We start from the raw sequence: 16253 nt of genomic DNA, 5'->3' as shown, positions 1-16253 counted from the left end.
CATAGTTTTATGGTGTCTATCTGATACATTAACTAACAGCAGTTAAAGGAACCTTTACTTTAACTACTACCACTAACTGTCTATATATATATCTATATATATATCTATATAAGCTACAAGTTGGCTGAAAGAAGTTCGCTGATAATTTGAGTCACTCAGCATTGTCTAAGTGTGTGTAATGAGAGGTACTTTTAGACACAGGATGTTGTGTGTGATTAGAGTGGTGTCTTGGTTTCACACACACACTTAAACAAACTTGTGTGTGTGTGCGTGTCTGTTTGTGTGTGTGAGTGATTTGAGTGGTGTCTTGGTTTCACGTACACACATAGAAAACTTGTGTGTGTGTGTCTGTGTGTTTGTCTATGTGTGTGTGTGCTGCGTGTCTAATTAGAGTGGTGTCTTGGTTTTCACCCACACTTAGACAAGAGTTAAGCACAGTAGGGTTGATACTGTATGACATCTGATAGAATGGTAACCATCCAACCAATACTAGAGTATTCACAGCTGTCCGTATGACAGTGCAAGAGAACATTTAGACACACATAGACCACAGAACACTTCTCACATCCATTCGCTTTTCCCCCCATTTAAACCGCACAGCGTCATTGATCACACTTAATGTCGATTATAATGCTATACTGTATTTTTCCCCAACCCCTTCTTAGTTATTATTTATACGACAAGTAAATATATAAGCCAGGTGTGTGTGTGTGTGTGTGGAGATAGAGGGATGAGGATGGGAGAAAAAGATACTTCGTGTGAGATCCTGTATATGTATTGAGTGGGAGAGATGAAGTGTTTGTGTGAGAGAGATTGAGAGACATGGAGTGTGTGTGAGTGAGTGTATGTGATAGTGATGAAGTGTGTGTGTGAGAGATAGAGTGTGTGTGAGAAAGAGAGTGAAAGAGAGTGAAAGAAAGACAGCGGGTCTTGCTGCCAAATTTGTCTGTGAATGCCATAGGGCAAGGGACGGTGATTGTGGTCTGTGAAGCTCTACACACACACACACACACACACACACAAGCACACACACACCCCCACAGTCACACACACACACACACACAATCACACACACACACGGTCACACACACGCACACACACACACACACTTTTGTCTGTTGATATGTGTAGATTTATGTCTGTGCTATGCTTTGGCAATGCAAACTATATTTGTCATGCCAATAAAGCTCATTTGAATTTGAATTTGAAAGAGATGGAATGTGTATGAGAGACAGTTTGTGTGTGAGAGAGAGAGACGGAGTGTGTGAGAGAGATGGAGTGTGTGTGAGAGAGACAGTTTGTGTGTGAGAGAGATGGAGTGTGTGTGTGTGTGAGAGAGAGATGGCGTATGTGTGTGAGAGAGAGATATTAGGTGTGTGTGTGAGAGAGATGGAGTGTGTGAGAGATTGAGAGATGGAGTGTGTGTGTGTGTGTGAAAGAGAGAGATATGGAGTGTGTGTGTGTGAGAGAGGTATGGAGTGTGTGTGTAATTGTGAATACCAGCTCTGCCACTCAGGAGATATTAATACCTGTCTCTTGGCTGACATTGTAGTGGGATTACACTGTGCTGAGAGCAGGATCTGGACCGCTGATGGATAGATGCCCCTCCTCTTCTCACAGCAGGATCCCCAACCAGACACATAGCGGACCCTGACCAGCGCAGGTGAATACACTCTCTCCTCACACAGTAACAGCAGTCAGATTGAGGATATATTTATCCTCTGTAAACAGTGAGGGACCGATGGATGAATGGAGATACGAAGAAAGAGTAAAGCTCGAGCTGGGTTTGAAGAGTAGAGTACTGCATATTCTGTATTCATTGGTGACATTCCTGGGCATTACAGGTTATTGCAACTGTAAATATTACAAGTGGTAATAAATACTATAAGTGACATAGCCTGTTATAATACTTTCAGTATTGAATAACGGTCCTGTGTATTAAGTTGTCTGACAGCAGTGTTGGCAAAGCACACAGACACTAAAAATAGAAAGGACACTAATTTCACCACACGACACCCCATCTATTACTCTGGGATGAGTCATTGCAGCAAGACTTAAATTCTTTAATCATTCTTGAATGACAGCAGACAGCAACCATACAGAGCAGATACCATTATATTGTATATAATCTACCATGGCAGTCATCCAACCACATAAAAGGCAGGAGAACACAAGACTTCTGTGGTCGGGCTTGCACTGAATGGCACAGATAGGAATATGGCACAAGCATCAAATCTATTCATATAATGATTAACAAAAACATTGAGAGATTGTGAATAGAGTTCTCTTATAAAAAGGAACTGATTCATGTCTGACTGATCTGCACTGATTAGCGTGCAGGGTCACTGGTAAAGAGGAGAGTATAGTTCTATTTACATTTATTTCATTCATTTGATTTTACACACTTTCATTTTTCACAAAATGGAGAATATTGGACCGTCCATCCCTGATGAGCGATGAACAAGCCCTTCCTGAAACCCCACTCTACCTTAGGAGCAGAACTGACTGAATGAGCTCTTCCTTCCCGACACCTCACTCTACCTTAGGAGCAGAACTGACTGAATGAGCTCTTCCTTCCCGAACACCTCACTCTACCTTAGGAGCAGAACTGACTGAATGAGCTCTTCCTTCCCGACACCTCACTCTACCTTAGGAGCAGGACTGACTGAATGAGCTCTTCCTTCCCGAACACCTCACTCTACCTTAGGAGCAGAACTAACTGAATGAGCTCTTCCTTCCCGAACACCTCACTCTACCTTAGGAGCAGAACTAACTGAATGAGCTCTTCCTTCCCGAACACCTCACTCTACCTTAGGAGCAGAACTAACTGAATGAGCTCTTCCTTCCCGAACACCTCACTCTACCTTAGGAGCAGAACTGACTGAATGAGCTCTTCCTTCCCGAACACCTCACTCTACCTTAGGAGCAGGACTGACTGAATGAGCTCTTCCTTCCCGACACCTCACTCTACCTTAGGAGCAGGACTGACTGATGAATAGCCTCTAGTGACTCCTCTCTCAGTTCTTCAGACTTTGTAAATATATTATTTATGGCTTACCTCCCATAGAGAGTTTTGTGGAAAGGTGTGGGAGGTTAACGGTGTGGGAGATTAAAGGTGAGGGAGATTTAAGGTGTGGGGGATTTTCTTCTAACTGATAATGGGTAAGCAATAATAAATAAATAAAAACAACAATGCAGCCAATTTCTAAAACAGTAACTTCTCCCAGATCACATCACTTGTATTACTTCAGAAATTAAGAGCTGATTAGGAATGTGCGTGTATGTGTGTGTGTGTGTGTTTGTGTGTGTGCACATACATGCTTATAAAGCAGTCTCTGAAAGTGTATTTACAGTACAATATCTTCGTGCAACATCAAAGAGGCCTGCAAACCTACTTGGATCAATGTATTTAGCAAGACTGTAACTCTATGGTAAACCCATATGGATACAGTCTCTCATCACTACAATGATCAAAACTTAGCAGGAGAAAGAAGTTAATGAAATTCTAGAGTTCATGAAATGATTCTGTCTCTTTTTTTTCCATGGATGAAAGCCCATTGATCAGACCTTAAATTCCTAACGCCAGAAAATAGCTGCCTAGAAATCCAGCTTGCAAAAGTCCACTCCTGTCACACATCCTGCTTTGGTATGTCCTCACTGGTCCATGAATGTTTGCAGCCATATGATGCAAATATCAAAAGTGAGGTCTTTGTATACACTTTCGTCACATATTGCCACTGAACTTAAATTGTAGAGTGAAAAATGAAATAAAATACAAAGATCACAGAGTGGATATATTGGATAACTTAATAAAGTGGATTAAATGGTTATTTGTAGAGCCCAGAGGACCACTGATGCTTATTTTAGAGTTCTACAGTCTTTTGCTGGGCTATTCTGGAATGTTCTTGAATATTCCAATTAGCATTGAGACACCTGCAGTTCGCGGTGTTCCGCTGTCTCCTCCTCTGGAATGTCCTGCAGATCTGAAACACAATGATGAATCATCAAAAGGACATCTCCACGATTAGTTATTGGAACTACCCTAAACACAAACATACACAATCAAATACATGAACAATGCTTACCACAACGAGCTAACGTTAAGTAAATACCTTGCAGAAATGAGTGGAACCCTTTTGGAACATTCTGTCATATACTCAAACGACATATAAATTAATTAAACAACTGAGCTAAATTAACATAATGGGGGGTAATTCTAGGTCTAGTTTGTATGTCAGAATATGGCCATTAGTGTGCGTGCTGACATACACAGTCCTGCTCACCATTATTGGCACCCCTAGTGAATATGTGCAAACAGGCTATGAAAAAATATGTATTTGCTGTTTATCCTATTCATAAATATCTTACCTTTTCATTGAGGTAAAATAATTGAAAGAATTTTTTTTTTTTGACATTAAATAAATATTTTTCTCCAAAACATGTGTGCCACAGTTATTGGCACCCCTTAATTAAATGTTTTGTGCAGCCTCCCTTTGCCAAGATAACAGCTCTGAGTCTTCTCCTATAATGCGTGATGAGGTTGGTGAACACATGGCACGGGATCTGACACCATTCCTACATACAGTATCTGTCCAGATTCTGAGGTCAACGCTTGCAGACTCGGCTTCAGCTCATCCCACAGATTTTCTATGGGGTTTAGGTCGGGGGACTGTGATGGCCATGGCAAAACCTTTATTCTGCGGTCGGTGAACCATTTTTGTGTCGATTTTGAGGTTTGCTTTGGATCATTGTCCTGCTGGAAGGTCCAACCACGGCCCATTTTAAGCTTACTGGAGGGGGCTGTTCATTTAATATCTGCTGGTATTTGATGGAGTCCATGATACCATGTATCCTAACAAGATGTCCAGGGCCTTTGGAAGAAAATCAGCCCCACAACATCAAAGATCCGCCACCATACTTCACAATGGGTATGGGGTACTTTTCTGTATGGCTATCTTTCTGTCTACGCCAAACCCACCTTTGTTATTTGTTGCCAAAAAGCTTTATTTTGGGCTCATCTGACCATTTTACTCGGTCCCATTGAAAGTCTGACTTACATTTGGCAAACTGTAGGCACTTTAGTTTGTTGTTGATTGACAGCAGAGGCTTTTTTCTGGCAACCCTCCAAAACAACCTGTGGTGATGTAGGTGGCGTCTGATGGTAGTTTTGGAGACTTTCTGACCCCAAGACTCAACTTATGTCTGCAATTCTCCAGCTGTGATCCTTGGAGAATATTTTGCCAGTCGAACCATCCTTCTCACGGTGCGTACACACACGTCGTCTTTCAGGCTGATTCTTAACATCTCCTGACGCTTTAAACTTCTTTATTATTTCCATGATAGTGGAAATGGGTATTTTCAACTGTTCAGAGATTTTCTTGTGTCCATTTCTTGATTTGTGCAGCTCAACAACTTTTCATCGCACATCGTCACTGTCTTCTTGGGTATTTCCCATTGTGATGAATGACTAATGAAATGTGGCCTGTGTCACCTCATATTTGTACGCCAGTGGAACAGGAAGTCATGGTTAACCTCTGAACTTAAAAATGTAAAACATGACTGGAAATATACTTCAGTTAGATTTAAATTATAAGATTTTTCTAGGGGTGCCAATAATAGTGGCACACATGTTTTTGGGAAAAATATTTATTTAATCTCAACAGTTGTTTTTTCTTTCAATAATTTTACTTCAATACTCCATCCACACCAAAGCGGACTGGAGGGTCTCCTAGTTCGTCTCCTCTGATGAGTCCAATTTCACAGTAGGTGCAAGACTCTGTGGCTTGTAGGCCTCTCCAGGTCTCCGTCTAACCATCAGACGACCATGTGTTGGGCAAAGCTGAAAATTGGACTCATCAGAGAAGACGAACTAGGAGACCCTCCAGTCCGCTTTGGTTCAATCCTTATGGTCTTTTACAAGCCTCAGCAAGGCAAAGTACAACGTTGTCCCGGAAGAAAAACTTGCTTCCTTTTGCTCTGACAATGTTCCCCAACTCTGAGAAGTGTTTTTTCCAGCAGGGCAATGCTCCATGCCACACAGCCAGGCCAGTAAAGGTGTGGATGGAGTATCACCAGATCAGGACCCTGTCATGGCCAGCCCAATTTCGAGACCTGAATCCCATAAAAAAACCTCTGAAATGTGATCAAGAGGAAGATGGATGGTCACAAGCCATGAAAAGAAGCCGAGCTGCTTGAATTCTTGCGCCAGGAGTAGCATAAAGTCACCCAATGGCAATGTGAAAGACTGGTGGAGAGCATGCCAAGACACATGAAAGTTGTGATTTTAAATCAAGGTTATTCCACCAAATATTGATTTCTGAACTCTTCCTAAGTTAAAGCATTAGTATTGTGTAGTTTAAAAATGAATATGAGCTTGTTTTCTTTGCATTATTCGAGATCTGAAGACACTGCATCTTTTTTGCTATTTTGACCAATTGTCATTTTTCTGCAAATAAATGATCTAAATGACAATATTTTTATTTGAAATTTGGTAGGAATGTTGCCAGTAGGTTATAGAATAAAACAAAAATGTACATTTTACTTTAACACATACCAATAAATAGTAAAACCAGAGAAACTGATAATTTTGAAGTGGTCTCTTAATTATTTCCGCGGCTGTATATATATATATATATATATATATATATATATATAGGTAGCTCACAGTGACAGTAGGGAAGAGGGAGCCATAAGAACTTGATGGCTGAAAGTCAAGCACCTGCAGACTCAGACTGCTCAGTGTCAGCCCCCTGTCTCTGTATCCATAGGCTGGTATCACGGAAGCTATTACCTTAATTACTCAACTGACAAAGACTGGCTGCTGGACCTTAAAAGCTCACCACCTACATAACGCAAAGAGATAGGGAGAAAGATAAAGGGCTAATTTGCAAGGCAGAGAAAATGGATGAGGCGAGGTATAATGGATGAGTCTGTGTGTGTGTGTGTGTGTGTGTGTGTGTGTGTGTGTGTGTGTGTGTGTTAGAATGAGACTGAGTGAATGTTTGTGGATGTTTATGGCCTGTTCCTGAAAGTATGACTGTGTTTGTGTGTGCGTGTATGTCGGTGTGTGTGTGTACATGCTGTGCCCACACACACTTGTGGGACTGTGCCTGGGAGAGTGTAACTGAGTGCTTGTGTGCATCACACATCACCGCTCCTGACCACATTGATTAGCGTTACATAAGCCAGAGAGTGGGCAGGTATTAGCATTGTGGAGAGGCTAAAGTTTAGCACAGCCCAGCTACAGCGCAGCTCTGTGGAGGAACATCAATTCCTCTCTAGGGTGGCTCTGTCAGAGACCAGAGCTGAGGCTTACTTCGCTGTTAAGACATTGTTGTTAATTCAGAAATTATGACTTTGTTGTTAGTACAGACATTAAGACATAGTCATTCATTCTTGCATGATCATAGAGACTAAAAATAGCACAGTGGTGTCTTTGTCATATCACTACTTATTGAGTCTGAGCTTTTCTGGTAAAAATATAGCATAATATAATAAGTATAATATACTTTGAATACCTTTATATATCTTACAGACGGCCTGGTTTAAGAGGCGATAGATAGAGGTGTGTTCTCTTTAAAACATAAAAAAGGAAAGCCTCTAAATCCATAGGTCATAGCTCAAACTAACACCAGATCCCATGATGATCCATACTAGGTCAAACTAACCCAGATCCCATGATGATCCATACTAGGTTAAACTTACCCAGATCCCATGATGATCCATACTAGGTCAAACTAATTGGCATAGATTATAATAATTGTCAGTGCAGTACATACACATCAATTGTCTTAAATGTCTCACTTTACAGACAACTAATACAATTCCTTCTCTGCCAAGTGAAAGCCAAGTAGTCACATTTAAACAGTAGATATTGTAATAAAGCACATTGCTCACAAACCTCTTGGGCTCTCTGAGCGTGGTGACAACTTCACATCTTCCACATCTTCATCATCTCCAACATCATCATCGTCATCAGAGATAATGTCCACATCACTGCAGCCCTGCAAGCCATCTGATTGGTCCATGGATTCCTGACTAGCTAACTGGGTGTCCGTGTTTGGGTCTGTGTCACTTTCCCTGCGTGGCAGAGCCTGAAAGAGATCAAAGGTCAAATGTGAGGGGAACTGTCCTGGAAAAAGGACTACATCTGGGATTACAGGTTGCAATAATATGGGGTAAATGTGTGTATACACTGTGTTTGAAGCATACATGTAGTATTCATGCATGAAAGTATCCACTTGCAGTATGATAATATATATAAAGAATGGCAGTAGGGAAGGAATGACTCATAGTGGCTGGTGTTTTTAAATGCGGCACTATGTGCAGTACCATACATATTTGAGAGGTATCAGTACAATATAAATAATGTAAACTGAAATATAATTCAGTATTACACAGAATTACATCATCTTGACACTAAAGGTCAATACAGCATATTGTCACTAAAGTTCAATACAGCATCTTGACACTAAAGGTCAACTGACCACTGAACCTCCCTTGCCCTGTCCTCTACCTGCCGTGATGCTGCAGCACCACTGCTGTCCCCCGCGGCGGCGCTGTTGTTGCTCTTGATCTCTTTCAGCTGCTTTTCCAGATGGACGCGGTGCTTCTCGCAGTCCTTGAGGCGGCCCTCTGTGCCCCGCAGCCTCACCAGCTCCTCCTGCAGCAGGCTGTGCTGCCTCTGGAGCAGCGTCAGCTCCCCCACGCCCCCCTCAGTGCCCCCGTCACGTGACAGGGAGCGCACCACGCGCCCGCCTGTACCCTCAGGGGCCATGGAACTCCCGCGCAGGTAGAACTCCAAAATGGAATCCTGCTTGATCACAGCAGCCTGAGTGGTGGGCAAAAGTAAATTTGTAATGTTTACTATGACTTCTGATTGGAGGCCGTATTGCCTTGTAAGTATTTTCATCATACACACATCAGCTTGTTCACTGAATATGACAGGGAAACTCTTCTATTGTGTTCTGTTCACTTTATTATGATATTAAGTATAAGTTGACTATTTGGACCTCCATGACTACTGACATTCTTCAGTACATTAAAGAGAAAGTGCATACTTAAATGTGTTTTTTGAGCTGTAAACTAAATTAATGTTAAAATGCTTCTGTCTGAAAAGCTTTAACACAAATTTTAAACAAAAGTCTTGAAAAATTGTTGTCCAAAGAATCATTCATCACCACTGACTTAATATCAAAACACTTTCTTCCCTCGAAGCTAACACAGTCTAATTAGCCTAAAAATATTCACTTTTTAAAGGCTTTCAATCCCCAAGAGAGACCAAGCAGTTATTATGAGATGGAGACTGACCTGAAGAGCGTGAAGCCGGGCACTTAGATTCACCAACCTCTGGGACACCTCCTACACACACACACACACACACACACACGAACCAACCACACACACACCAACCCCACATGCACACAGTCAGTTTTCTGTTGAATATAGTCCTCACTGGAGATACAGGTTTAAGCTTTGTTTTTCCACTGTTAGCGTGATTTGTGTTTACCTCACTTTGTGTTCTATCCTCCATCTGATTTCCATTGCGGTCCTGTGCAGTTTGCATACACACAGGTAGAGACACACACACACACATACACACACACACACACACACACACACACACACACACACACAAAAGCACTTGATAAAATATTCACAGTGTCACCCTCAGTACACAAAACTTATACATTGGAAACAGTGGTGCTCCTGACTGTAATTTATCGATTTGTGAGCTGACATGCTTATACAAGTTTGTGAGTGTGAGTGTGTGTGAGTGTGAGTGTGAGTTTGTGTGAGACAGCATTACATGAAAGCTTATTCAGGGAGCATCAGGAAATATGCAAGGTGCTGTTGCCATGGCGACATGTGGGCGATGCTACAAATTATGCCAGAGAATGAGCAATTACCTCACTTAGTTGAACAACAATTACGAAGGTCAAGAAAAATAAATAAAAATACAGCAAGCTGATGTGAACAGATAAAAAGCCTTCATCACGTGTATATGGAATTCATGCTGCTGCACGGTCCATATGGCTTAAAGTGAAAAATAGAAAACAGTATGTGTGTGTGTGTGTGTGTGTGTGTGTGTGTGTGTGCGCGCGCGCGTGTGACCGTGCGCACGCGTGTGTGCGTGCATGTGTGTGTGTGTGTGCGTGTTTTTGTGCATGCATGCATGTGTGTATGTGTGTGTGCCTGTGTGCGTGCGTGCGTGCGTGCGTGTGCATGCGTTCGTGATTGTGTGTGTGTGTGTGTATGTGTGTGTGCGTGTGTGAGACAGTGTCTATTCTCTCACATGAGAGGCCGGGGATTCTGGAGCACCATTTATAATCACCTCTTGTCCATCTGAAAAGATTGAAAGAGAGAAAAGGAGAAACCCCAGTTAGATCTGAAAACTCACTTATACTGTGCTACAGATGCAAACACACACATTGCATCACACACACACACACACACACACACACACACAGTGCATGACACTAAAATACTCACTGATGACTAGTGCTCCTGTCAGACTGTGGTGGCCGTTGGTGCTGTAGGAAAAAGGCCCCTCCATATTGGATCCCAGCAACAGCTCAGTCAACTTGTCGACTGCACAGAGGAAGACACTTTTCAAATTCCTCCTTTTTTATTTGTATCTCACACACACACACACACACACACACACACACACACACACACACACACACAGCCATAGCCTGACAACCCTCATTTAGCTTTATATACATGTACAGTGGTGGCCAAAATTATTAGAACACCTGACAGATCTGAGAATAATTACCTTTTTTTTGCCTCCAAAACATGATTTAATTTCATAATGTTCATGAAACATGCAGATGGCTGTTCTGAGCACAACAAATATCAGATGAAGTGATTCCTACTGTTTTTATCCACTTTTAACTTTAATATGTGGTACGTCCACCTTTTGCAGCAATTACAGCAGCACATCTCTCTAACATAGAGTCAATATATTTCTTCAGAACTTCAACAATAATGTTATCCCATGCCTTCTGCAACTCAAGCCAAAGGCTTTCCTTGGAATTTACAGTATATCTGTCGAGTTTATTTTCCAACTTGCCCCGAATTTGCTGGATGGGTTTGAAGTCCGGACTTTGAGAGGGCCGGTCCATAATTTTCAATGTTCCAGCAGATTCCTTGTCGCCGGTAGATCCGGCAATAGTTAAAATAATGTGTATGGTCATTGTCCTCTTTGAAGATAAATCCAGGCCCAATAAGACGTCTCCAAGAAGGAACTCCGTGCCTCACCAGAATGTTGTGGTATACTTTTGTATCCATGATGCCATCAAATTAGCCAAAGTCACCTGTTCCTGAGGCTTAAATTGCACCCCACACTATAATACTACCCCCTCCTTGTTTAACTGTTGGCAGGAGACACTCATTTTTATATCTCTCCCCCTCACTTCGTGGAACATACACGCTTTGCTTGTTGCCAAACTATTCAAACCTGGACTCATCAGTACACAACACTTAAACCAATCTTTATTTGTCCATTTCTTGTGTTCTTTTGCAAATTTCAGGCGTTACACTCAATTGTTCTCTTTCAGTAATGTTTCTTTGCTGCTATTCTGCCAAAAAGTCCTTCTTCTCCCAGTTTCCGACGGACAGTTCTTGAAGACACTGTTGCACCATTAGTCATTGTGATGTTGATCTCGTCACACAGTTCTTGTAAAGTCTTTCTTCGGTCCTGAAGACTAAGAATTTTGAGATGCTTCACTTGTGTGTCAGAGTTTCGTTTTTAAACCTCCCTCCTTTCGGTTCTGGTGCCATGGTGGTCTAAAGTGTACTTTACAGTGCTGGGACTGCATCTCAAGTCCTTGGCTATGGGGCAGTAACTCCAGCCAGCATCAAAAAAAGCCTTTATTCGAACCAGTTGCTCACTCGTTAGCTCCTTCTTCACCTTAGCCATGTTCAAATAGCAACATGTGCTTCAAGACTGCTTCTAGAGGCTTTGGATCTATACAATTTTGTGGTGTGGCCTCAGTGATAAAACCCTGATGTTATCAATCACTTAATGAGCAGGATAGGCCTTGTACATTCAAAAGAATCGCCAAGCTGTGTCCTAAGACTCTTGCATCACCATCAATTTAACCACAATAACACCTGACAATGATTACACAAGTAATTTGGCTTCTTCTGTGCAGGAACATGATTGTGTGACATTGACAGTGAAATAGGCCTAGCTTGTTTTTGTACGGAAAATGACCTAAATCTCATTATGATGGCTCTATTCTATGATTAATATAGCATAATGATGACTTTGTACATATTGAATTAGTTTTTAGGGTATTTTAATGGCCAATTCAACAAAAACAACTGAAAACTCTTAAATATGTCTAGTGTTCAAATAATTTTGGCCACCACTGTATGTACAGTCATGGACAAAAATATTGGCACCCCTGCACTTCTGTCAGATAATGCACCACTACTCCCAGAAAAGTGTTGCAATTACAAATGCTCTTGTATTCACATGTTTATTTTCTTAGTTTGCATTGGAAAAACACAAAATCTGAGAAATAATGCCAAATCTGACTTTATTCCACATAAAACTCAAAAAAGGGCCAGACAAAATGATTGGCACCCTCAACTTTATAATGGGTAGAACACCCTTAAAAATAAAGAAATACAAATATCTGAAATCAATAGGTTCTCACACCTCTGTCTTACACCTCTCTACTGGAATTTTGGACCACTCTTCTTTTGCCAACTGCTCCAGGTCTCTCACATTTGAAGGGTGCCTTCTCCCAACTACTGATTTGAGATCATGCCCCAGTTGTTCTATGGGATTAAGATCTGGACTCCTCTCGGACACTTCAGAACTCTCCAGTGTTTTGTCTTAACCATTTCTGGGTACTTTTTGAAGTGTGCTATGGGTCATTGTCCTGCTGGACGACCCATGTCCTCTGATGGAGACCCAGCTTTCATGGGCCCTACATTGCGCCCAAAAATTATTTGGTAGTCCTCAGATTTCCTGATGCCATGCACACAGTCAAGGCATCGGGTACCAGAAGCAGCAAAGCAACCCCAAAACATTGGTCCTGCTCCACCATATTAGCCTGTAGGGGCCGTGTTCTTTTTTTTGAAGGCCTCATTTCGTTGCCTGTAAACTGCTTTACCAAAAAGCTCTACTTTGGTCTTATCTATCCACAGGACGTTCTCCCAGAATGATTTTGGGTTCCCCAAGAAAGTTTCGTCAGACTCGAGTCTGGCTTTTTTATGTCTCTGTGTCAGCAGTGGGGTCCTCTGGGTCTCCTACCATAGCATCCCATTTCATTCAAATGGCGACGGATAGTGCAAGCTGACACCGTTGTACCCTTTGTCTGCAGGGTAGCTTGAATTTATTTGGAAGTTGTTCTAGGTTATTTATCCACCATTCAAACAATCTTTTGTTGCATTCTGTCATCAATTTTTTTCTTCCTTCCACATCCAGGGAGGTTAGTGACAATGCCATGGGCTGTAAACTTGTTGATGACACTGCGCACAGTGGACACAGGAACATTAAGATCTCTGGAGATGGACTTATAGCCTTGAGATTGTCCATGCTTGTCTACAATTTTGGTTCTCAAATCCTCAGACAATTCTTTGCTCTTCTTTCTTTTCTCCATGCTCAATGCGGTATACACAGACACACAACAACACAAAGGTTGAGTCAACTTTGCTCCATTTTAACTGGTTGCAAATGTGATTTATATATAACCAGCATCTGTGGCTTGCCACAGGTGAGTTTAAATAAAGATTAAAGGAGCATTCCATGCTTAAAATACAATTATTTCTTATCATTTTGAAAGGGTGCCAATAATTTTGTCCGGCCCTTTTTTGAGTCCTATGTGGAATAAAGTCAGATTTGGCATTATTTTTCTGATTTTTTGTGTTTTTCCAATGCAAACTAAGTAAATAAACATGTGAAATTGCAACACTTTTCTGGGAGTAGTGGTGCATTATCTGACAGAAGTGCAGGGGTGCCAATATTTTTGTCAATGACTGTATGTGTGTCTGTATCTCGTGACCCTGTCGTCTCCTACCCTCGCTCATGGCTTCAGTGAGCAGTCCCTCAGCGCGGGGGGCCTGGGGTGTGTCAGCTCTGAACAGGTTCCTGGAGTTGTGCGGCAGCATGACCTCATGACATCCTGTGACCTCGACAAGGTCAGCAAAGAGCGTCACACGCTCCTGGAGCAGCTCCATTACCTCCCTGTCCTTGTGCTGGATATCCGCTGTGTTGGGAAAAAGAGAGAGAGTGTGTGACCAAGAGAGTGTGTGTGACCAAGTGAGTGTTGGTTAAAGGGAGTGTGTGTGACAGAGTCAGATACAGGAAGAGATAGAGAGTACTGTCACCAGACAATGAAAGCATCCGTTTTCTCTTTAAATACAGCAAGTGTGATCAAATGTATCGTTTAGTAAATTAAGTAATTAAAAGTGCTTCCAAACTAAGAAAGTGATTTTTAGATGTTTGTACACATTCTTTAATATGTCTTTGGTGTTGCTTACCTTTGAGTCTGCGCAGTAAGGCCTTATATTCTATGTCTATGGTGTTGCTTAACTTTAAGTCTGCGCAGTAAGGGCTTATGTTCTTTAATATGTCTATGGTGTTGCTTACCATTAAGTCTGCCCAGTAAGGCCTTATATTATTTAATATGTCTATGGTGTTGCTTCACATTCTTTAATACGTCTATGGTGTTGCTACACATTCTTTAATATGTCTATGGTGTTGTAACACATTCTTTAATATGTCTATGGTGTTGCTACAACTCCTTTAATAGGTCTATGGTGTTGCTTACCTTTGAGTCTGCGCAGTAAGGCCTTATATTCTTAAATATGTCTATGGTGTCGCTAAACATTCTTTAATATGTCTATGGCGTTGCTTACCTTTGAGTCTACGCAGTAAGGCCTTATCTTCGGTCTCTATGAGAGGGAACTCCTGTCTAGAGGGACATCTGTCAAAACAGATAGCAGATAGAATGTGTGAACCTGTGAATATGTGAGTGTGTGAGTGTGTGAGTGTGTGAGTGTGTGAGTGTGTGAGTGTGTGAGTGTGTGAGTGTGTGAGTGTGTGAGTGTGTGAGTGTGTGAGTGTGTGAGTGTGTGAGTGTGTGTGTGCACATGTTCACACGCATGTGTGTATGAGGGCATCTAAGGAGGTGTCTTGTGTGAGTTGGGTGTCTAGTGTGGGATGACTGATGTGTGATCAGTACAACTGAGGGGAGTGTGCTGTGTATGTGTGTGTGTATGTGTATGCGTGGGGGTGTGGGTGTGTTTGTGTGCTGTGTGTGTGTGTGGGTGTGTGATGTGTGTGTGCTGTGTGTTTGCTGTGTGTGTGCTGTGTGACACAGGAACTGTGATTGCCTTAGGACTGTCAGTGCTATGAGTCATCTTAACTTGAGGGCAGGTATATTTACAAAGTAGGTGTTTAGTCCATGAGGGCACTGTGTTGTATGGAGCACCTGAATACAGGTGTGCTTCCATAAGATGGACGCTATGTAAGTTGCTTCCTGAGGACAGCACATTGGTAAGAAGCCCAGATAGCATGTGTGTGTGTCTATGTGTGCTTGCACCTGGAAACAGTGTGATATATAAGGCATAAAGGGTTGTGAATATACATGTATGAGGCGAGCACACCTTTATGTGTGCCATTGACATTGTGTCATGTGTGTGTGTGTGTGTGTGTGTGTGTGTGTGTTTTTGTGTGTGTGTTTTTGTGTGTGTGTTTTTGTGTGTGTGTGTGTGTCTAAGTGTGCGTGTGTGAGTGTGTTTACCTGAGAACAGTTTGCTGTATGAAGCGTATCCAGGTGTTGCGGTCGTCTTTGGAGGCGGCGTGGAGCTCGTACATCTCTGGGGGGCTGGACTCACTGCTGATGAGGAAGAACCCTCGCTCCTGATTGGCTATGTCCCTCACCAGGAGATTCTGCAGGGAGACAACTGCTGGTTTGTCCTGAAAAAGAGAGAAGGGAGGGGGGGGGTTGTATGATTATAGCTCCAGGTGAAATAATATAACTTTGTTGTTTGGGTGTCTTTCAAAGAGACAAGATGTTTGCGTACAGCCCTGATTTACCCTTGATAGATAAATCAAAGAGTGCTTATGATCACAACACTGGCATAGAGTTCTGTTTGTGTGTGTGTGTGTGCGCGTGTGCGTGTGCGTGTGCGTGTACATACCAGGCAAGGGAAGATGAATCTTTGATCTTTTTCTTGCAGGAACACCAGGATATCTGTCATCAGTAAGACCTGAACATCTACATACA

At 42.1% G+C, this 16253-nt stretch overlaps 1 protein-coding gene across 1 annotated transcript in view; it reads right to left on the bottom strand.

The window, feature by feature from the left end:
* Window positions 1-3846: 3846 nt before the first annotated feature.
* Window positions 3847-16253, bottom strand: part of arhgef2a (Rho guanine nucleotide exchange factor (GEF) 2a) — a gene marked incomplete at its 5' end in the record, with an annotated part of 36727 nt that continues 24320 nt past the window's right edge. Inside the window, 11 exons of the mRNA XM_080859103.1 lie at window positions 3847-3983; window positions 7901-8093; window positions 8516-8830; window positions 9310-9360; window positions 9509-9550; window positions 10295-10344; window positions 10492-10590; window positions 14040-14228; window positions 14881-14948; window positions 15768-15943; window positions 16168-16244. Of these exons, the coding sequence (XP_080715229.1) occupies window positions 3919-3983; window positions 7901-8093; window positions 8516-8830; window positions 9310-9360; window positions 9509-9550; window positions 10295-10344; window positions 10492-10590; window positions 14040-14228; window positions 14881-14948; window positions 15768-15943; window positions 16168-16244 (1325 nt within the window). The 3' untranslated portion in view covers window positions 3847-3918. The remainder of the gene's footprint in view (window positions 3984-7900; window positions 8094-8515; window positions 8831-9309; window positions 9361-9508; window positions 9551-10294; window positions 10345-10491; window positions 10591-14039; window positions 14229-14880; window positions 14949-15767; window positions 15944-16167; window positions 16245-16253) is intronic.

This window comes from Sprattus sprattus, assembly GCF_963457725.1.
Source record: "Sprattus sprattus genome assembly, chromosome: 20".
Lineage (NCBI taxonomy): Eukaryota > Metazoa > Chordata > Actinopteri > Clupeiformes > Clupeidae > Sprattus > Sprattus sprattus.
This window is presented reverse-complemented; position numbering and strand designations above follow the sequence as displayed.